We start from the raw sequence: 23,505 nt of genomic DNA, 5'->3' as shown, positions 1-23,505 counted from the left end.
CCCTCCTGATGCTTCCTGCCTTGCTGTGTCCCTCTCCCTCCTGATGCTTCCTGCCTTGCTCTGTCCCTCTCCCTCCTGATGCTGCCTGCCTTGCTGTGTCACTCTCCCTCCTGATGCTTCCTGCCTTGCTGTGTCACTCTCCCTCCTGATGCTTCCTGCCTTGCTGTGTCCCTCTCCCTCCTGATACTGCCTGCCTTGCTGTGTCCCTCTCCCTCCTGATGCTGCCTGCCTTGCTGTGTCCCTCTCCCTCCTGATGCTGCCTGCCCTGCTGTGTCCCTCTCCCTCCTGATACTGCCTGCCTTGCTGTGTCCCTCTCCCTCCTGATGCTGCCTGCCTTGCTGTGTCCCTCTCCCTCCTGATACTGCCTGCCTTGCTGTGTTCCCCTCCCTCCTGATACTGCCTGCCTTGCTGTGTCCCTCTCCCTCCTGATACTGCCTGCCTTGCTGTGTTCCCCTCCCTCCTGATACTGCCTGCCTTGCTGTGTTCCCCTCCCTCCTGATGCTGCCTGCCTTGCTGTGTCCCTCTCCCTCCTGATGCTGCCTGCCTTGCTGTGTCCCTCTCCCTCCTGATGCTGCCTGCCTTGCTGTGTCCCTCTCACTCCTGATGCTGCCTGCCTTGCTGTGTTCCTCTCCCTCCTGATACTGCCTGCCTTGCTGTGTTCCTCTCCCTCCTGATGCTGCCTGCCGTGCTGTGTTCCTCTCCCTCCTGATGCTGCCTGCCTTGCTGTGTCCCTCTCCCTCCTGATGCTGCCTGCCTTGCTCTGTCCCTCTCGCTCCTGATGCTGCCTGCCTTGCTGTGTTCCCCACCCTCCTGATACTGCCTGCCTTGCTGTGTCCCTCTCCCTCCTGATGCTGCCTGCCTTGCTGTGTCCCTCTCCCTCCTGATGCTGCCTGCCTTGCTGTGTTCCTCTCCCTCCTGATGCTGCCTGCCGTGCTGTGTCCCTCTCCCTCCTGATGCTGCCTGCCTTGCTGTGTTCCTCTCCCTCCTGATACTGCCTGCCTTGCTGTGTTCCTCTCCCTCCTGATGCTGCCTGCCGTGCTGTGTCCCTCTCCCTCCTGATGCTGCCTGCCTTGCTGTGTCCCTCTCCCTCCTGATGCTGCCTGCCTTGCTGTGTCCCTCTCCCTCCTGATGCTGCCTGCCGTGTTGTGTTCCCCACCCTCCTGATACTGCCTGCCTTGCTGTGTTCCTCTCCCTCCTGATGCTGCCTGCCTTGCTGTGTTCCTCTCCCTCCTGATGCTGCCTGCCTTGCTGTGTCCCTCTCCCTCCTGATGCTGCCTGCCTTGCTGTGTTCCTCTCCCTCCTGATGCTGCCTGCCTTGCTGTGTCCCTCTCCCTCCTGATGCTGCCTGCCTTGCTGTGTACCTCTCCCTCCTGATGCTGCCTGCCTTGCTGTGTCCCTCTCCCTCCTGATACTGCCTGCCTTGCTGTGTCCCTCTCCCTCCTGATGCTGCCTGCCTTGCTGTGGCCCTCTCCCTCCTGATGCTGCCTGCCTTGCTGTGTCCCTCTCCCTCCTGATGCTGCCTGCCTTGCTGTGTACCTCTCCCTCCTGATGCTGCCTGCCTTGCTGTGTCCCTCTCCCTCCTGATACTGCCTGCCTTGCTGTGTCCCCCTCCCTCCTGATACTGCCTGCCTTGCTGTGTCCCCCTCCCTCCTGATACTGCCTGCCTTGCTGTGTCCCCCTCCCTCCTGATACTGCCTGCCTTGCTGTGTCCCCCTCCCTCCTGATGCTGCCTGCCTTGCTGTGTCCCTCTCCCTCCTGATGCTGCCTGCCTTGCTGTGTTCCTCACCCTCCTGATGCTGCCTGCCTTGCTGTGTCCCTCTCCCTCCTGATACTGCCTGCCTTGCTGTGTCCCCCTCCCTCCTGATACTGCCTGCCTTGCTGTGTCCCCCTCCCTCCTGATACTGCCTGCCTTGCTGTGTCCCCCTCCCTCCTGATACTGCCTGCCTTGCTGTGTCCCCCTCCCTCCTGATACTGCCTGCCTTGCTGTGTCCCCCTCCCTCCTGATGCTGCCTGCCTTGCTGTGTTCCTCTCCCTCCTGATGCTGCCTGCCTTGCTGTGTCCCCCTCCCTCCTGATACTGCCTGCCTTGCTGTGTCCCTCTCCCTCCTGATGCTGCCTGCCTTGCTGTGTCCCCCTCCCTCCTGATACTGCCTGCCTTGCTGTGTCCCTCTCCCTCCTGATGCTGCCTGCCTTGCTGTGTCCCCCACCCTCCTGATACTGCCTGCCTTGCTGTGTCCCTCTCCCTCCTGATGCTGCCTGCCTTGCTGTGTCCCTCTCCCTCCTGATGCTGCCTGCCTTGCTGTGTCCCTCTCCCTCCTGATGCTGCCTGCCTTGCTGTGTCCCTCTCCCTCCTGATGCTGCCTGCCTTGCTGTGTTCCCCCAGCCTCCTGATGCTGCCTGCCTTGCTGTGTCCCTCTCCCTCCTGATGCTGCCTGCCTTGCTGTGTCCCTCTCCCTCCTGATGCTGCCTGCCTTGTTGTGTTCATCCAGCCTCTTGCCTGTCTACCTTGGATTCCAGCATCTGCAGATTTTGTTTTGTCTCTAATGGGGTAAAAACAATGACTGCAGATGCTGGAAACCAGATTCTGGATCAGTGGTGCTGGAAGAGCACAGCAGTTCAGGTAGCATCCGAGGAGCAGTAAAATTGACGTTTCGGGCAAAAGCCCTTCATCAGGAATAAAGGCAGAGAGCCTGAAGGGTGGAGAGATAAATGAGGGGAGGGTAGGGGTGGGGAGAAGGTAGCATAGAGTAGAATAGGTGAGTGGGGTGGGGATGAAGGTGATAGGTCAGAGAGGAGGGTGGAGTGGATAGGTGGAAAAGGAGATAGGCAGGTAGGACAAGTCTGGACAAGTCATGGGGACAGTGCTGAGCTGGAAGTTTGGAACTGGGATGAGGTGGGGGAAGGGGAAATGAGGAAGCTGTTGAAGTCCACATTGATGCCCTGGGGATGAAGTGTTCCGAGGTGGAAGATGAGGCGTTCTTCCTCCAGGCGTCTGGTGGTGAGGGAGCGGCGGTGAAGGAGGCCCAGGACCTCCATGTCCTCGGCAGAGTGGGAGGGGGAGTTGAAATGTTGGGCCACAGGGCGGTGTGGTTGATTGGTGCGGGTGTCCCGGAGATGTTCCCTAAAGCGCTCTGCTAGGAGGCACCCAGTCTCCCCAATGTAGAGGAGACTGCATCGGGAGCAACGGATACAATAAATGATATTAGTGGATGTGCAGGTAAAACTTTGATGGATGTGGAAGGTTCCTTTAGGGCCTTGGATGGAGGTGAGGGAGGAGGTGTGTGTCTCTAATGGGGCCTGACTAGTGCCTTGTAAAGGTTTAGAACATCATTGAGAGTGGAAATAGAAGAGAATGGAGGTCAGTGCCCAGTGTGAAGCAGGGTACGGGAACACAGCTTCAAGTATGTCAGCATTGTAGCTGGTGCTGGGGCAACTGGGAGAGAGGGTCAGGCACAGCGGGGATACAGGGATAGAGGGTCAGAAACGGCAGGGATACAGGGTCAGGCACAGCAGGGATAGAGGGATAGAGGGTCAGGAACAGTAGGATAGAGGGTCAGGCACAGCAGGGATACAGGGTCAGGCACAGCAGGGATAGAGGGATAGAGGGTCAGGAACAGTAGGATAGAGGGTCAGGCACAGCACGGATACAGGGTCAGGCACAGCAGGGATAGAGGGATAGAGGGTCAGGAACAGTAGGATAGAGGGTCAGGCACAGCAGGGATAGAGGGTCAGGAACAGTAGGATAGAGGGTCAGGCACAGCAGGGATAGACGGTCAGGCACAGCAGGGATAGAGGGTCAGGAACAGTAGGATAGAGGGTCAGGAATAGCAGGGATAGACGGTCAGGCACAGCAGGGATAGACGGTCAGGCACAGCAGGGATAGAGGGTCAGGAACAGTAGGATAGAGGGTCAGGAACAGCAGGGATAGACGGTCAGGCACAGCAGGGATACAGGGTCAGGCACAGCAGGGATAGAGGGTCAGGAACAGCAGGGATAGACGGTCAGGCACAGCAGGGATAGAGGGATAGAGGGTCAGGAACAGTAGGATAGAGGGTCAGGCACAGCAGGGATACAGGGATAGAGGGTCAGGAACAGTAGGATAGAGGGTCAGGCACAGCAGGGATACAGGGATAGAGGGTCAGGAACAGTAGGATAGAGGGTCAGGCACAGCAGGGATACAGGGATAGAGGGTCAGGAACAGTAGGATAGAGGGTCAGGCACAGCAGGGATACAGGGTCAGGAACAGCAGGGATAGAGGGTCAGGAACAGCAGGGATAGAGGGTCAGGAACAGCAGGGATACAGGGTCAGGAACAGCAGGGATAGAGGGTCAGGAACAGCAGGGATAGAGGGTCAGGAACAGCAGGATAGAGGGATAGAGGGTCAGGAACAGTAGGATAGAGGGTCAGGCACAGCAGGATAGAAGGTCAGGAACAGCAGGATAGAGGGATAGAGGGTCAGGAACAGCGGGATAGAGGGTCAGGAACAGTAGGAAAGAGGGATAGAGGGTCAGGAACAGCAGGGATAGAGGGTCAGGAACAGCAGGGATAGAGGGATAGAGGGTCAGCAACAGCAGGGATACTGGGTCAGGAACAGCAGGATAGAGGGTCAGGAACAGCAGGATAGAGGGATAGAGGGTCAGGAACAGTAGGATAGAGGGTCGGGAACAGCAGGGATAGAGGGTCAGGAACAGCAGGGATAGAGGGATAGAGGGTCAGGAACAGCAGGATAGAGGGTCAGGAACAGCAGGATAGAGGGATCGAGGGTCAGGAACAGGAGGGATAGAGGGTCCAGCTTCACCTTGACAGGCTGGGCCCAGTGCAGTGGGAGTGTTATTGTGGGGAAGTTTAACCCAAGTTGGATGGATATCACTGTACAGAGAAATTGAAGTGTAAGTGGTGCACAATACAAGGAAAATAATTCAAATCGTTTCACCAAACATTGTTGAACTCGGTGTTAACATGACACTGCAGATCACTGGCTTGAGGTTCGGGCAGATGGGGATGAGGTGTGGACAGACAGCAGTGCCTGTGTAATGCATTGGTTTGAACACTGAGGTAAGATCATGTCTCCTGTGAGCTGTTGCTGTTTCTCTGGAAGTGTTTTTTTTACTGGGATGTAATAGGGCTGTAGGAACTGAGAGGGTGAGGTCAGTTCTCGCTCACGCTAACATTGATTGGTCTGACCACATCAGTGAGTATTGACCTTCCCCCTCATCTTTATTGCTGAGATATCACTCATCCCAATATCACCTTAAGGTCTGACTTACCAGATTATTTCTCTACCTCTGTAGATTACTGATGTCCCACATCTCCCAAAAGCCCCCCACGAACTTCCACCAGGCCACTGGGGTCAGAGGGCTAGAGGAGACCTACGTTGGGATTGGATAATGGAGGATCTGGCCTGGTGGTATTATCACTGGATTGTTAATCCAGAGACCCAGGGAACGTTCCGGGGCCTCGGGTTTTGATCCCACCAATGCAGATGGTGGAATTTGAATTTAAGAGTCTAATGATGACCGTCAATCTATTACCAATTGCCAGAGAAACCCATCTGGGTCACTAATGTCCCTTAGGGAAGGAAACTGCCAACCTTACCCAGTCTGACCTACACGTGACTCCAGACCCACAGCAAACTGGGGGGGTTAAACCAGATGCTGGAGGTGGCGGGGTGGGGAGGGCATTGGATTCAGGAAGTTAGGAGGTGGGGAGATGGGTGGTGGGGGGTAGGGAGAGCTGGGTGGTGGGGGGTAGGGAGAGCTGGGTGGTGGGGGGTAGGGGAGCTGGGTGGTGGGGGGTGGGGGAGCTGGGTGGGGGTGGGTAGGGGGAGCTGTGTGGTGGGGGGTGGGGGAGCTGGGTGGTTGGGGGTAGGGGGAGCTGTGTGGTGGGAGATGGAGGAGCTGGGTGGTGGGGGGTAGGGGGAGATGGGTGGTGGGAGGTGGGGGAGCTGGGTGGTGGGGGGTAGGGGGAGATGGGTGGTGGGGGGTAGGGGAGATGGGTGGTGGGGGGTAGGGGGAGATGGGTGGTGGTGGGGTAGGATGAGCTGGGTGGTGGGAGGTGGGGGAGCTGGCTGGTGGGGTTTGGGGGAGCTGGGTGGTGGGGGGTGGGGGAGCTGTGTGGTGGGGGTGGGGGAGCTGGATGGTGGGTGGTGGGGGGTGGTGGGGGTGGGGTTGGGTGGGAGGAGCTGAGTGGTGAGGGAGCTAGGTGGTGGGGGAGTGGGTGTGGGGGGAGCTGGTGGTGGGGTTGGGGGTGGGGGACCTGGGGGATGGGGGTGGGGTTGGGTGGTAGGGATGGGGGGAGCTGGGTGGTGGGAGCTGGTGGTGGGGGTGGGGGGAGCTGGTAGCGGGGTGGGGCTGGGTTGGGTTGTGGGGGTGGGGTTGGGTTGTGGGGGTGGGAGCTGGTGGTGGGGGTGGGGAGGTTGTGAGATGGTGGTGGGGGTGGGTTGGGGGGAGCTGGTGGTGGTGTTGGGTTGGGGGGAGCTGGTGGTGGGGGTGGGGTGGGGTAGCTGGGGGGTGGGGGTGGGGGTGGGGGTGGGGAGCTGGTGGTGGGGGTGGTGGGAACTGGTGGTGGGGTGGGGGTGGGTGTGGGGGGAGCTGGGTGTTGGGGGAGCTGGTGGCGGGGGTGGGAGTGGGAGGAGTTGGGTGGTGGTGGTAGGGGTGGGGTGGGGGGAGCTGGGTGGGGGTGGGATGGGGGGAGCTGGTGGTGAGGGTGGGGGTGGGATGGGGGGAGCTGGTGGTGAGGGTTGGGGGTGCTGGTGGTGGGGGTGGGGGGAGCTGGTGGTGGTGGGGGTGGGGTGTGGGGAGCTGGGTGGTAGGGGTGTGGGGGCGGTGGGGGAGCTGGGTGGTGAGGGTGGGGGGAGCTGGGTGGTGGGCGTGGGGGGCGCTGGGTGGTGGGGGGGTGGGGGGAGCTGGGTGGTGAGGGTGGGGGTGGGGGGGGAGCTGAGTGGTGGGGGTGGGGGGGGAGCTGGGTTGTGAGGGTGGGGGTGGGGTGGGGTGGGGGGCGCTGGGTGGTGGGGGTGGGGGGGGAGCTGGGTTGTGAGGGTGGGGGTGGGGTGGGGTGGGGGGCGCTGGGTGGTGGGGGTGGGGGGCGCTGGGTGGTGGGGGTGGGGGTGGGGTTGGGTGTTGGAGGCGAGCTGTGAGTTGGGGATTGAGGATGTTGTTGAGTTGCTGCTGGTTTTGTTTCAATCATCCTTCATGATGTTCTCCCTTGTCTCCAGGTTGGTGTGTGTTGCCTGAAGTTGTTGTCTTCTTTGTCAATCTTTGCGGCTGTATCCTGGCAGCAGGTTATTGACTGGAACGTGTGGGATTGATGGTGTCTGAGCTGCTCGGGTCACTGAACAATGGTGCAGAGAGGGCAGCTTCTGCTGTTGGCTTTTATCTCTGTACATCTGACCTTGACAGAACCAGCCAAGATCCTGACAGTTATCCTGATCGGTAAGTTCAGTCACCTGTCACCTTAACAAACCTCTCTAATTCAAAACCAAAGCACAGAGCTGTGGGTTTTGGAAATCTGAAACAAACACTGGAAAAACTCAGCAGATCCCGCAGCATTTGTGGAGATAAAATCCTGGAATAGGAAGTTAGCATTATTAATCATCATCCTCAGGACACAGCAATCCAGGGGCTACCTTGAAAGGTCCCGAGAAGCTGCTGCTCCAACTCACTGTCCTATCAGGGGAGGATATAAAGAGGGGGCCCATTCAAACGTGGGAGTGTGGGCTGCAGGTAAAGCTGTGTACCTCAGGATAGTAGCCCCCAGGGATGGAGTCACTTGGGTCAGGGAAGGGAAGTATTGAGATTTGCTCAGTTGGGAATAGACTGTGTATGGGGATGTGAGTAAAGGCTCTGTCTGATTAAGTGTTCTCTGTATTCCTCCCATGTTTTGCCTGCAGGGGGGAGCCACTATCTGATCTTTGACGAAATTTCCCAAATCCTTCATGAGAGTGGGCACAGTGTGAACATGTTGGTGCAGCTCGGCATTCCCAGGATCAAAGGTAGCTCTGTCTCCCTCCACGTGCCTTTTCACAGTAACATACAATTTGACAAGTGCCACTTTATTATCAATCTCCCACGAGTGGATTTACAATATATCGCGTTACACCAAAATAGAGTCAGAGAGTCCTACAGCATGGAGACAGGCCCTTCAGCCCAAACTGGTCCATGCTGACCAAAATGCCCACCCACACTAACCCCATTTCCCTGCACTTGGCCCATATCCTTCTAATCCTTTCCTATCCATGTATTTAACCAAAAGCCTTTTAAATGTTGTTAATGTGCCCAACTCAACCACTTCCTCTGGCAGCTCATTCCATATGCGTACCACCCTCTGTGTAAAAACGCTGCCCCTCAGGTTCCCTTTTATTCTTTCCCCTCTAACGTTAAACTGATGCTCTCTAGTCCTCGATTCCCCAATCCTGGGAAAAAGAATTGAATAGAATTTATTGTCACGTGTACCGAGGCTCAGTGAAAAGCTTTGTCTTGTGAGCAACACAGGCAGCTCACAGAGTTAAGTCGCACAGATAGTAAATAATAGGCAAACAGTGGCAAAAACAACAACACAGGTACAGGCGAATGTTAAGAGTTTGTGAGTCCATTCAGTATTCTAGCGACAGTAGGGTAGAAACTGTTTTGAAACCGGCTGGTGTATGTGTGTTCAGGCTTCTGTACCTTCTCCCCGATGGTAGAAAAAGATTGCCGGTGACTGAGTGCATTGACCCATGCCTCTCAGGATCTTATACACCTCTATAAGGTCCCCCCTCGGTCTCATATGCTCTAAAGAAAAATGTCCTAGCAGGGAACAGACAGACAGTGCAGGGATCCCCTGTGGCTGTTCCCCTCAATAATAACTATACAGCTTTGGATACTGTTGGCGGGGACAGCTTACCAGGGAAAGCCACGGCGGCCAGGTCTCTGGCATGTGGCTCAGAAGGGAAGGGGGGAGAATAAGGGAGCAATAGTGATAGGAGATTCAATGGTTAGGGGAACAGACAGGAGATTCTGTGGTTGTGAGTGAGACTCCCAGATGGGATGGTGCCTCCCAGGTGCCAGGGTCAGGGATGTCTCAGATCGAGTCCTCTGGATTCTTCAGGGGGAGGGTGGGCAGCCAGTAGTCATGGTATACATCAGTACCAATGACATAGCCAGGGAATGGGAGGAGGACCTGAATATAAGGAGTTAGGTTGGAAGCTAAAAGGCAGGACGACCAGTGCCACGTGCTAGTGAGATGAGGAACAGAGAGCGAGTGCAGATGAACACATGGCTGCAGGAGCTGGTGTAGGAGGGAGGGCTTCAGATATGTGAATCACTGGGATACCTTCTGGGGAAGGTGGGACCTGTACAAGAAGGATGGGTTGCACCTCAAAGAACAAAGAAAATTTACAGCCAAAGTACAGGCCCTTCGGCCCTCCAAGCCTGAGCTGATCCAAATCCACTGTCTAAACCTATCACCCAATTCCTAAGCATTAGGGTGACACGGTGGCTCAGTGGTTAGCACTGCTGCCTCACAGCGCCAGGCACCTGGGTTCAATTCCCACCTCAGGTGACTGTCTGTGTGGAGTTTGCATGGATCAGTACTTGGAGCTACGATGATGTGTTCTCCCCGTGTCTGTGTGGGTTTCCTCCGGGTGCTCCGGTTTCCTCCCACGGTCCAAAGATGTGCAGGTCAGGTGAATTGGCCATGCTAAATTGCCCATAGTGTTAGGTGCATTAGTCGGGGTGAATGTAGGGGAATGGGTCTGGGTGGGGTGCTCTTTGGAGGGTCATTGTGGACTTGTTGGGCCGAAGGGCCTGCTTCCACACTGTAGGGAATCTAATCTGTATCCCCCTGCTCCCCACCTACTCCTGCATCTGTCCAGACGCATCTTAAATGAATCTATCATGCCTGCCTCTACTACCTCTGCTGGCAACGCGTTCCAGACACCCACCACCCTCTGTGTAAAGTACTTGCCGCGTGTATCCCCCTTAAACATTTCACTGCTCACTTTGAACACGTGAACTCTAGTTATTGAATCCTTCACCCTGGGAAATAGCTTGTCTCTATCCACCCAGTCTATACCCTTCATGATTTTGTAAACCTCAGTCAGGGCCCCCTCAATTTCCTTTTCTCTAATGAAAACAATCCTAACCTGCTCAACCTCTCTTCATAGCTAGCACCTTCCATACCAGGCAACATCCTTGTAAACCTTCTCTGCACCCTCTCCAAAGTTTTCACATCCCTTTGGTAATGTGGCGACCAGAACTGTACACAGTATTCTAAATGTGGCCAAACCAATGTCGTGTACAATTTTAACATGACCTGCCAGCTCTTATACTCAATACCCCGTCCGATGAAGGCAAGCATACCATATGCCTGCTTAATGACTCTACCCACCTGTGCAGCAACTTTCAGGGTACAATGGACCTGAACTCCCAGATCTCTCTACCCATCAAGTTGCAATCAGTGTAATGGGTTGAAGTCTGTCTATTTTAACACATGAAGTATCAGGAACTTAGAGCATGGATCAGTACTTGGAGCTACGATGTTGTGGCCATTACGGAGACTTGGATATCATACGGGTGGGAATGATTGTTTTGATGTTCTAGGGTTTAGATGTTTCAAAGGACATGGAAGATATAGACTGTAGGGAAATAGATTGGGACACCTTGAAAAATGTCCAGATTACAGAGGAGGAAGTGCTGGATGTCTTGAAACGCATAAAAGTGGATAAATCCCCAGGATCTGATCAGGTGTACCCTAGAACTCTGTGGGAAGCTAGAGAAGTAATTGCTGGGCCCCTTGCTGAGATATTTGTATCATTGATAGTCACAGGTGAGGTGCCGGAAGACTGGAGGTTGGCAAACGTGGTGCCACTGTTTAAGAAGGGCGGTAAAGACAAGCCAGGGAATGATAGACCAGTGAGCCTGACCTCGGTGGTGGGCAAGTTGTTGGAGGGAATCCTGAGGGACGGGATGTACATGTATTTGGAAAGGTGAGAGTGAGGACTGCGGATGCTGGAGATCAGAGCTGAAAAAGTGCTGCTGGAAAAGCGCAGCAGGTCAGGCAGCATCCAGGGAACAGGAGAATCGACGTTTTGGGTATGAGCCCTTCTTCAGGAATGAGGAGAGTGTGCCAAGCAGGCTAAGATAAAAGGTAGGGAGGAGGGACTTGGGGGAGGGGCGTTGGAAATCCGATAGGTGGAAGGAGGTTAAGGTGAGGGTGATAGGCCGGAGTGGGTGTGGGGGCGGAGAGGCCAGGAAGAAGATTGCAGGTGAGGAAGGTGGTGCTGAGTTCGAGGGTTGGGACTGAGACAAGGTGGGGGGAGGGGAAATGAGGAAACTGGACAAATCTGAGTTCATCCCTTGTGGTTGGAGGGTTCCTAGGCGGAAGTTGGTTGGGACACCCGGACCAACCAACCCAACCACCCCGTGGCTCAACACTTCAACTCCCCCTCCCACTCCACCAAGGACATGCAGGACTCCTCCATCGCCAGACCATAGCAACACGACGGCTAGAGGAAGAGTGCCTCATCTTCCGCCTAGGAACCCTCCAACCACAAGGGATGAACTCAGATTTCTCCAGTTTCCTCATTTCCCCTCTCCCCACCTTGTCTCAGTCCCAACCTTCAAACTCAGCACCACCTTCCTAACCTGCAATCTTCTTCCTGACCTCTCCGCCCCCACCCCACTCCGGACTATCACCCTCACCTTATCACCCTCACCTTAACCTCCTTCCACCTATCGCATTCCCAACGCCCCTCCCCCAAGTCCCTCCTCCCTACCTTTTATCTTAGCCTGCTTGGCACACTCTCCTCATTCCTGAAGAAGGGCTCATACCCGAAACGTCGATTCTCCTGCTCCTTGGATGCTGCCTGACCTGCTGCGCTTTTCCAGCAACACATTTTCAGCATGTATTTGGAAAGGCAAAGACTGATTATGGATAGTCAACATGGCTTTGTACGTGGGAAATCATGTCTCACAAACTCGATTGATTTTTTTGAAGAAGTAACAAAGAGGATTGATGAGGGCAGAGCAGTAGATGTGATCGATATGGACTTCAGTAAGGTATTCGACATGGGAGACTAGGTAGCAAGGTTAGATCTCATGGAATATAGGGAGAACTAGCCATTTGGATACAGAACTGGCTCAAAGATAGAAGACAGAGGGTGGTGGTGGAGGGTTGTTTTTCAGACTGGAGGCCTGTGACCAGTGGAGTGCCACAAGCATCGGTGCTGGGCCCTCTACTTTTCATCATTTATATAAATGATTTGGATGTGAGCTTGTCCTTGATCAGATGAGCCAATGGGCTGAGAAGTGGCAGATGGAGTTTAATTCAGATAAATGCGAGGTGCTGCATTTCGTGAAAGCAAATCTTAGCATGACTTATACACTTAATGGTAAGGTCCTAGGGAGTGTTGCTGAACAAAGAGACTTTGGAGTGCAGGTTCATAGCTCCTTGAAAGTAGAGTCCTAGGTAGATAGGATAGTGAAGAAGGCGTTTGGTATGCTTTCCTATATTGGTCAGAGTATTGAGTACAGGAGTTGGGAGGTCATGTTGCGGCTGTACATGACATTGGTTAGGCCACTGTTGGAATATTGCGTGCAATTCTGGTCTCCTTCCTATCGGAAAGATGTTGTGAAACTTGAAAGGGTTCAGAAAAGATTTACAAGGATGTTGCCAGGGTTTAAGGATTTGAGTTACAGGGAGAGGCTGAACAGGCTGGGGCTGTTTTCCCTGGAGCGTCGGAGGCTGAGAGGTGACCTTATAGAGATTTATAAAATCATGAGGGGCATGGATAGGATAAATCGACAAAGTCTTTTCCCTGGGGTTGGGGAGTCCAGAACTAGAGGGCATAGGTTTACAGTGAGAGGGGAAAGATATAAAAGAGACATAAGGGGCAATTAGGTGTGTATGGAATGAGCTGCCAGAGGAAGTGGTGGAGGCTGGTACAATTATAACATTTAAAAGGCATCTGGATGGGTATATGAACAGGAAGGGTTTGGAGGGATATGGGCCGGGTGCTGGCAGGTGGGACTAGATTGGCTTGGGAGCACAGCGTCTAGGTAACTCTCACCCTCCCTGATGTATGGAAGATTTTGAAGCTCAGAATCCAGCTCATCAGCTCTGAGCTGGAGTTCCCCAAGTAACCGACACATGCTGTAGAATGTGCTCACTCTGAACCACGATGGGGTCCACCAGCTCCCACATCACATGGCCTAGCATCTCTTTTAGAACATAGAACAGTACAGCACAGTACAGGCCCTTCAGCCCACGATGTTGTACCGAGCGTTTACCTTAACCTAAGATCCACCTAACCTATACCCCCCTCAACTTACTGCCATCCACGTGCTTGTCCAGCAGTTGCTTAAATGTCCCTAATGTCCCTGACTCTACCACCACCGCTGGCAGTGCATTCCACGCACCCACCACTCTCTCCATAAAGAATCTACCTCTGACATCTCCCTTATACCTTCCTCCAATCACCTTAAAGTTATGACACCTCGACAGCCATTTCTGCCCTGGGGAAAAGTCTCTGGCTATCCACTCTATCTGTGACTCTCATTGCCTTGTACACCTCGATCGGGTCACCTCTCTTCCTTCTTGTGTGAAAAGCCCGAGCTCACTCATCCTCTCTTTATAAGACAAGCCCTCCAGTCCAGGCAGCATCCTGGTAAATCTCCTCTGCACCCTCTCTGAAGTTCCACATCCTTCTTATAATGAGGACTGAGCACAATGTTCCAGTGTGGTCTAACCAGGGTTTTATAGAGCTGCAGCATAACCTCACTGCTTTTAAACTCAATCACCCATTAATGAAAACCAACACACCATACACCTTCTAAGTGACCCTGTCAACTTGGGTGGTAACTTTGAGGGATCTATGGACATGGACCCCAAGATCCTGTTGTTCCTCCACACTGACAATAATCCTGCCTTTAATCCTGTATTCTGCATTTAAATTCGACCTTCCAAAATGTATCACTTCACATTTATCCAGGTTGAACTCCATCTGCCACTTATCAGCCCAGCTCTGCATCCTGTCAACGTGTTGTTGTAGTCGAAGAGTGTGGTGCTGGAAAAGCACAGCCAGTCAGGCAGCATCCGAGGAGCAGGAGAATTGAGGTTTCGAGCGTAAGCTCTTCATCAGGAATCAGAAGTTTTGGTTTTCTGGTGATGTCACTCTTTTGTGTTTGGCCCCCGACCCTGAACAGCAGTTATCCTCTTGAATGACCTTTCAAACAATGAACCGAAAAGGCAAGCAAAAAGCACCTCTTCCCCAAATTCCCACGCTGCCTCCAAACTCCCCAGACTATATACTCACTTGGGCTGTGCCTCAGTCTAGATGAGATCTCTCCTTCTTGACAATGCACAGTTTAGAACATAGAACATGGAAAAGAACAGCATAGAACAGGTCGTTCGGCCCACGATATTGTGCCAGGGATTAATCCTAATCTAAAATAAAATAACCTAACCTACGTACCCCTCAATTCAATGCTATCCATGTGCATGTCCAGCAGTCGCGTAAATGTCCCTAATGACTCTGCTTCCACCACTACCACTGGCAACGCACTCCACGCATTCACAACTCTCTGACGTCTCCCCAATACCTTCCTCCTCGCACCTTCAAACTATGACCTCTCTAACCAGTCAATCCTGCCCTGGGGAAAAGCTTCTGGCTATCAACTCAATCCATGCCTCTAATTATCTTGTACACCTCGATCAGGTCACCTCTCTTCCTCCTTCTCTCCAGAGAGAAAAGTCTGAGCTTAGTCAACCTCTCTTTATAAGTTAAAATTCACACAACACCAGGTTATAGTCCAACAGGTTTAATTGGAAGCACACTAGCTTTCGGAGCGACGCTCCTTCAGCAGGTGATAAAGGAGCGCCAGATGAAGGATAGTCGCTCTGAAAGCTAGTGTGCTTCCAATTAAACCTGTTGGACTATAACCTGGTGTTGTGTGATTTTTACACCCCAGTCCAACACCGGCATCTCTAAATCATCTCTTCGTAAGGCAAGCCGTCCAGTCCAGTCCAGTCCTGAAGAAGGGCTTATGCACGAAATGTCGATTCTCCTTCTCCTTGAATGCTGCCTGACTTGCTGCGCTTTTCCAGCAACACATTTTTCAGCTCTAATCCCCAGCATCTGCAGTCCTCACTTTCTCCTAGTTGATTTTAAGCCCTCCAGTCCAGGCAGCATCCTGGTAAACCTTCTTTGCACCCTCTCCAAAGCCTTTGTATCTTTCCTATAGTAGGGCGACCAGAACTGGACACAATATTCCAAGTGTGGTCTCACCAGGGACTTGTAGAGCTGCAGCAAAACCTCGCGGCTCTTAAACTCAATCCCCCTGTTAATGAAAGCCAAAACACCATATGCTTTCTTAACAACCCTATCCACTTGGGTGGTAACTTTGAGGGATCTATGTACTCAGATCCCTCTGTTCCTCCACATTGCCAAGAATCCTGTCTTTAATCCTATATTCAGCATTTGAGTTTGACCTTCCAAAATGCATCACTTCGCATTTATCCAGGTTGAACTCCATCTGCCATTTCTCAGCCCAGCTCTGCATCCTGTCTATGTCGCGCTGCAGTCTGTAGTAGCCCTCGATACTATTGACGACACCCCCAATCTTTGTGTCATCTGCAAATTCACTAACCCACCCCTCAACCTCCTCATCCAAGTCATTTAGATTAGATTAGATTACTTACAGTGTGAAAACAGGCCCTTCGGCTCAAGTCCACACCGACCCACTGAAGCGCAACCCACCCAGACCCATTCCCCTACATTTACCCCTTCACCTAACACTGCGGGCAATTTAGCATGGCCAATTCACCTAACCTGCACATTTTTTTGGATTGTGGGAGGAAACCGGAGCACCCGGAGGAAACCCACGCAGACACTGGGAGAATTTGCAAACTCCACACAGAGAATCGCCTGAGGTGGGAATTGAACCCGGGTCTCCGACGCTGTGATGCATCAGTGCTAACCACTGCAAGTGCTAAAAACTACAAACTGAAGAGGCCCAACAACAGAGCCCTGCGGGGCCCCACTCACCACTGTCCTCCAGGCGGAACACTTTCCATCTACAACCACTCTCTGCCTTGTGTCAGCCAACCAATTCTGAATCCGCACAGACAAATCTCCCAGTATCCCATACCTCCTGACATTATGAATCAGCCTATCAAATGCCTTGCTGAAGTTCATATACACCACATCCACTGCTTGGCCTTCATCTCTCTGTCTCCTCACCTCCTCAAAGAACTCAATAAGATTTTGGCGGCATCACAAAGCCATGCTGACTACCCTTAATCACATTATGCTTTTCCAAATTGTCATAAATCCTACTCTCTGAATTCTTTCCAAAACCTTGCTGACCACAGACGTAAGACTGGCTGGTCTGTAATTGTCAGGGATTTCCCTATTACTCTTCTTGAAAAGAGGAACAACACTCTCTACCCTCCAATCTGCCGGTCCAACTCCCCTGGAGAGTGAGGAAGTAAAGATCTTCACCAGCTGCTTAGCAACCTCCTTTCTCACTTCCCAGAGCAGCCTACGATGTAACCTAGGAACCTGGTTGAGTAATTTGAGCTGAGGTAACTCACTGGTCAACCTTCAATAGTAATTATCATCTATTGAGGCCCAAATCAGGCTTCAACATCTCATTCACTTACCATCCACTCAGTGTGTACTTTTCCCTGTGATTCTGCTGCCTGTCATTCAGGGATTGGACATGTCAGGCTGCTTTCTGTGAGGTCACATTCTATGATGCAGCTGTCATCTGTTTGGACATTGACCCAAATCCAGTCCATTCCCTCATTGGCCATGGTGTGGGTATTTACTGGCCCAGGGTTTTTATGAATACAATAGAATCCCTAAAGTGTGGAAGCTGGCCATTTGGCCCATCGAGTCCATGCCACCCCTCCAAACAGCATCCTGACCTGAAATGTTGACTCCCCTGCTCCTCTGATGCTCCCCCCACCTTATCCCAGATCCAACCCTCCAACTCAGCACCGTCCTCATGACCTGTCCATCTTCCTTCCCACCTATCTGCTCTGCTCTGACCTCCACCCCCTGCCCTCACCTTCATCTACCTATTGCCTTCCCAGCTACCTTGCATCCCCCAGCCCCACTCCCCTCCCCCCTCCCCCCATCTCTCAGCCCCCTTTCCCCCCGCTGCTCATTGCTGATGAAGAGCTTATGCTCGAAATGTTGACTGTCCTGCTCCTCGGATGCTGCATGACCTGCTGTGCCCTATCCCTGCAACCCTGCATTCTCTATAGCTGACCCACACATCCCTGGACACTGTGGGATGATTTAGTTTGCCAGTCCACCCTAAACCCTATGGGTAACTTAGCATGGCCCAGCCACCCTAACCTGCACATCTTTGGACTGGTGGAGGACACTGGAGCACCTGGAGGAAAGCCCCACAGATACAGGGAGAAGGTGAGATTGATGCTGTGAGGCAAGAGTGCTATCCACTGAGCCACCATGCTGCTCCTTTATGTCCTTACAATGTTATGTTGCGTGGTATCTCATACTCTTCCCCCAAAGACATCCATTCAAGGTAACCTCATCTTCCTCAGCCAGATGATGTGTTGCAGAATGCTCTTAAACCTCAAGTATTTGCAGGTGGATGCACCAGGCACTTGGGGAGTGTCTCTCACTGGATTCCAGCGGTAACAAGTAAATGGCAGGGTTTTCATTGTAACAGGTATCAACTACACAATCAGAAGCAACAGTTACCGAGTTACCTCCTGGTCAGGAAATGAGGAATACATTTCCAGCTTCAACAATTGGTTCCTGGAACAGCAGAAACTCTTCTTTGAGGGGAAGTATGGCTGTTTTTGTAATTTATACATAAAAACTGCTAATCTGTATAATATACAGAGGGACTGCTATTCTATATACGATACAGAGGGACTGCTATTCCCGATAATACACACAGGGACTGCTATTCTCTATAATAAGCACAGGGACTGCTATTCTCTATAATATACATACGGACTGTTATTCTCTATAATATACACAGGGACTGCTATTCTCTATAATATACATAGGGGCTGTTATTCTCTATAATACACACAGGGACTGCTATTCTCTATAATACACACAGGGACTGCTATTCCCGATAATACACACAGGGACTGCTGTTCTCTATAATACACACAGGGACTGCTATTCTCTATAATAAGCACAGGGACTGCTATTCTATATAATATACACAGGGACTGCTGTTCTTGAAAATATACACAGGGACTGCTATTCTCTATAATACACACAGGGACTGGTATTCTCGATAATATACACAGGGACTGGTATTCTCGATAATATACACAGGGACTGCTATTCTCTATAATACACACAGGGACTGCTATTCTCTATGATACACACAGGGACTGCTGTACTCTATAATACACATAGGGGCTGCTATTCTCTATAATATACACAGGGACTGCTATTCTCTATAATACACACAGGGACTGGTATTCTCTCTGAGATGCACAGAGACTGCAATTCTCTATAATATACACAAGAACCACTATTCTCTATAATACACACAGGGACTGCTATTCTCTATAATACACAGAGGGACTGCTATTCTCTATAATATACACAGGGACTGCTATTCTCTATAATATACACAGGGACTGCTATTCTCTATAATATGCACAGGGACTGCTATTCTCTATAATATACACAGGGACTGCTATTCTCTATAATATGCACACGGACGGCTATTCTCTATAATATACACAGGGACTGCTATTCTCTATAATACACACAGGGACTGGTATTCTCTCTGAGATGCACAGAGACTGCAATTCTCTATAATATACACAAGAACCACTATTCTCTATAATACACACAGGGACTGCTATTCTCTATAATACACAGAGGGACTGCTATTCTCTATAATATACACAGGGACTGTTATTCTCTATAATATACACAGGGACAGGTATTCTCTCTAATATACACAGGGACAGGTATTCCCTATAATATACGCAGGGACTGCTGTTCTCTATAATATACGCAGGGACTGCTATTCTCTATAATATGCACAGGGACTGCTATTCTCTATAATATACACAGGGACTGCTGTTCTCTATAATATACACAGGGACTGCTATTCTCTATAATATGCACAGGGACTGCTATTCTCTATAATATACACAGGGACTGCTGTTCTCTATAATATACACAGGGACTGCTATTCTCTATAATATACACAGGGACTGCTGTTCTCTATAATATACACAGGGACTGCTATTCTCTATAATACACACAGGGGCTGCTATTCTCTATAATATGCACAGGGACTGCTATTCTCTATAATATACACAGGGTCTGCTATTCTCTATAATATGCACAGGGACTGCTATTCTCTATAATATACACAGGGACTGCTATTCTCTATAATATGCACAGGGACTGCTATTCTCTATAATATACACAGGGACTGCTATTCTCTATAATATGCACAGGGACTGCTATTCTCTATAATATACACAGGGACTGCTGTTCTCTATAATATACACAGGGACTGCTATTCTCTATAATACACACAGGGGCTGCTATTCTCTATAATATGCACAGGGACTGCTATTCTCTATAATATACACAGGGTCTGCTGTTCTCTATAATATACACAGGGACTGCTATTCTCTATAGTATACACAGGGACTGCTATTCTCTATAATATACACAGGGACTGCTATTCTCTATAATATACACAGGGGCTGCTATTCTCTATAATATGCACAGGGACTGCTATTCTCTATAATATACACAGGGACTGCTGTTCTCTATAATATACACAGGGACTGCTATTCTCTATAATATGCACACGGACGGCTATTCTCTATAATATACACAGGGGAAGCTATTCTCTATAATTTGCACAGGGACTGCTGTTCTCTATAATATACACAGGGACTGCTATTCTCTATAATATGCACAGGGACTGCTATTCTCTATAATATACACAGGGGAAGCTATTCTCTATAATTTGCACAGGGACTGCTGTTCTCTATAATATACACAGGGACTGCTATTCTCTATAATATACACAGGGGCTGCTATTCTCTATAATATGCACAGGGACTGCTATTCTCTATAATATGCACAGGGACTGCTATTCTCTATAATATACACAGGGGCTGCTATTCTCTATAATATACACAGGGGCTGCTATTCTCTATAATATACACAGGGGCTGCTGTTCTCTATAATATGCACAGGGACTGCTATTCTCTATAATATACACAGGGGCTGCTATTCTCTATAATATGCACAGGGACTTCTGTTCTCTATAATATACACAGGGGCTGCTATTCTCTATAATATGCACAGGGACTGCTGTTCTCTATAATATACACAGGGACTGCTATTCTCTATAATATACACAGGGGCTGCTATTCTCTATAATATGCACAGGGACTGCTGTTCTCTATAATATACACAGGGACTGCTCTGCTCTATAATATACACAGGGACTGCTATTCTCTATAATATACACAGGGACTGCTATTCTCTATAATATACACAGGGGCTGCTATTCTCTATAATATGCACAGGGACTTCTGTTCTCTATAATATACACAGGGGCTGCTATTCTCTATAATATGCACAGGGACTGCTGTTCTCTATAATATACACAGGGGCTGCTATTCTCTATAATATGCACAGGGACTGCTATTCTCTATAATATGCACAGGGACTGCTGTTCTCTATAATATACACAGGGGCTGCTATTCTCTATAATATGCACAGGGACTGCTATTCTCTATAATATGCACAGGGACGGCTATTCTCTATAATATACACAGGGGCTGCTATTCTCTATAATACACACACGGCCTGCTATTCTCTATAAAACACACAGGGACGACTATTCTCTATGGTAAAAACAGGGACTGTTATTCTTTATAGTATATGCAGGGCGACTATGCTATTATCTATAACATACAGAGCTGTTATTTTATATAATATGCACAGGGACTGCTGTTCGATGAATATAATAGCAGAGAGGTTATGATGGAGCTGTGTATGATATTAATTAGGCAGCAGTTAGAGTACTGTGTGCAGTTTCTGGTGCCCACACTATAGGAAGGATGTGATTGTACTGGGAAGGAGTACAGAGGGGATTCACCAGGATGCTGCCTGGGATGGAGCAGGTTAGTGATATAGACAGGCTGGAGAAGCTCAGGTTGGTTTCTTTCGAGCAGATAAGGCTGGGGAGGACCTGATCAAGATATTACAAAGTTCCGAGGAGCATAAATGGAGTAAATACACAGAAATGCTCCCCCCTTCGCAGCGACGCCAGTAACCAGGGAGCAGGACTTTAAGAGAAGGAAATGGAGGTGTGGAAGGGACTCGAGGATAAATGGTTACCCCAGAGGGTGGTGGCTATCTGGAACCGATTGTGTAAAATTTGGTTGAAGCAGAAACTGTGAAGGTATCTCGGAATGAGCGCTTCATACACTGTCGTATAAAGGCAAGTGCTGGAATTGAGATGCTTGTTGGTAAGCACAGATATGATAGGCTAAAGGGTCTGTATTCTGTGCATGATAACGAATCTTTGTCACTCGGTGTGACGTGGATGTTCGGACATTCCTGCTGGTTGGTTGTCTTTCTGTGTTATCTCAGTGTCAGTGTTCCAGTGTGCCCCTCACTGACAGACTGTGCTGATAATCAAAGTTAATAAGTTTGCAGATGACACCAAAATTGGAGGTGTCGTGGACACCGAAGAGGGTTACCTCAGATTACAACAGGATCTGGACCAGATGGGCCAATGGGCTGAGAAGAGCCAGATGGAGTTTAATTCAGATAAATGCGAGGTGCTGCATTTTGGGAAAGCAAATCTTAGCAGGACTTATACACTTAATGGTAAGGTCCTGGGGGTGCTGCTGAACAAAGAGACCTTGGAGTGCAGGTTCATAGCTCCTTGAAAGTGGAGTCGCAGGTAGATAGGATAGTGAAGAAGGCGTTTGGTATGCTTTCTTTTAATGGGTAGAGTATTAAGTACAGGAGTTGAAAGGTCATGCTGCGGCTGTACAGGACATTGGTGAGGCCACTGTTGGAATATTGCGTGCAATTCTGGTATCCTTCCTATCGGGAAGATGTTGTGAAACTTGAAAGGGTTCAGAAAAGATTTACAAGGATGTTGCCAGGGTTGGAGGATCTGAGCTACAGGGAGAGGCTGAACAGGCTGGGGCTGTTTTCCCTGGAGTGTCGGAGGCTGAGGGGTGACCTTATAGAGGTTTACAAAATTATGAGGGGCATGGATAGGATAAATAGACAAAATCTTTTCCCTGGGGTGGGGGAGTCCAGAACTAGAGGGGCATAGGTTTAGGGTGAGAGGGGAAAGACATAAAAGAGACCTAAGGGGCAATGTTTTCACACAGAGGGTGGTACATGTATGGAATGAGCTGCCAGAGGATGTGGTGGAGGCTGGTACAATTGCAGCATTTAAGAGGCATCAGGCTGGGTATATGAATAGGAAGGGTTTGGAGGGATATGGGCCAAGATTAGGTTGGTATATCTGGTCGACATGGACGAGTTGGACCGAAGGGTCCGTTTCTGTGCTGGACATCTCTATGACTCTATTGGTATGTAACCTAACCAGTTAAAACTGATTCCATTTTAAACTGCGTGATATACATGTGCACACATACAGATATAGAAATAATAAAATCAGGGGCTGATGTGGAGAGAGAAGCCCGTTCAGTGATCCCTGTTTACAGGGTCCATTAAGATGATTCTTCTGCAGATCAGAATACTGCTTCTCGATTTCCTTCTCCAGAGATTTTCACCTGTTTGTTGGAGGCCCAGGGTGACTGGTGCCCACTGGAACAGTCTGACTTAGCAATGAAATATTATAGCTTACAACAACTAAAAAGGGGAAGCACACTGAGCTAGCGTCAGGCTTGGAATACCTTTTACTGCAGTTCACCAACAAGCACCTTCTCTGGAGGCCCACACGATTGACAGGCCTGAGCTGTCCTGCTCTCTGAAATCCAATCACATCAGCATCAGCAGGTAGGAGGCTAGTGTGGCTGGGAGGGAAACTATTGGAGAAAATTCGAAAGGAGAGAATTAACTTCCAATTAGAGAGGCAAGGTTTGATCAGGGATAGTCAGTGTGGCTTTGTCAGAGGGAGGTCTCGCCTGACAAATCTGGAGGAGTGTTTTGAGGAGGTGACCACGTGTGTAGGTGAGGGGAGGGCAGTTGATGTAGTTTTTCTGGATCTCAGCAAGGCTTTTGACCAGGTCTCACACGGGAAACGGATACAGAAGGTAAAAGCTCAGGGCATCCAGGGTCACTGGGCAAGATGGACCCAAAGCTGGCTTAGTGTCAGGAGACAGAGGGTGGTGGCAGGAGGCTGTTTGTGTGACTGGAGCCCGGGGTGCAGTGGGGTCCCACAGGGATCACTGCTGGGTCCCTTATTGTTTGTGATCTTCATAAACAATGGAGATGGGAATGTGGGAGGGATGGGAAGTAAGTTTGTGGATGACACAAAGATTGGCCGGGTGGTTG

General features: G+C 50.5%; 1 protein-coding gene across 1 annotated transcript in view; it reads left to right on the top strand.

Moving 5' to 3' along the window:
* The window catches only part of LOC122548109 (UDP-glycosyltransferase 3A1-like), a 43,429-nt gene that overhangs the window by 3,322 nt on the left and 16,602 nt on the right, over positions 1-23,505 (top strand). The window contains exons 2-4 of the mRNA XM_087975259.1: positions 7,213-7,429; positions 7,888-7,989; positions 17,678-17,798. Of these exons, the coding sequence (XP_087831385.1) occupies positions 7,336-7,429; positions 7,888-7,989; positions 17,678-17,798 (317 nt within the window). The 5' untranslated portion in view covers positions 7,213-7,335. The remainder of the gene's footprint in view (positions 1-7,212; positions 7,430-7,887; positions 7,990-17,677; positions 17,799-23,505) is intronic.

Source organism: Chiloscyllium plagiosum, unplaced genomic scaffold (genome assembly GCF_037043375.1).
Source record: "Chiloscyllium plagiosum isolate Xiang-an unplaced genomic scaffold, Cpla_swu_hap1 HiC_scaffold_2, whole genome shotgun sequence".
Classification (NCBI taxonomy): Eukaryota; Metazoa; Chordata; class Chondrichthyes; order Orectolobiformes; family Hemiscylliidae; genus Chiloscyllium; species Chiloscyllium plagiosum.
This window is presented reverse-complemented; position numbering and strand designations above follow the sequence as displayed.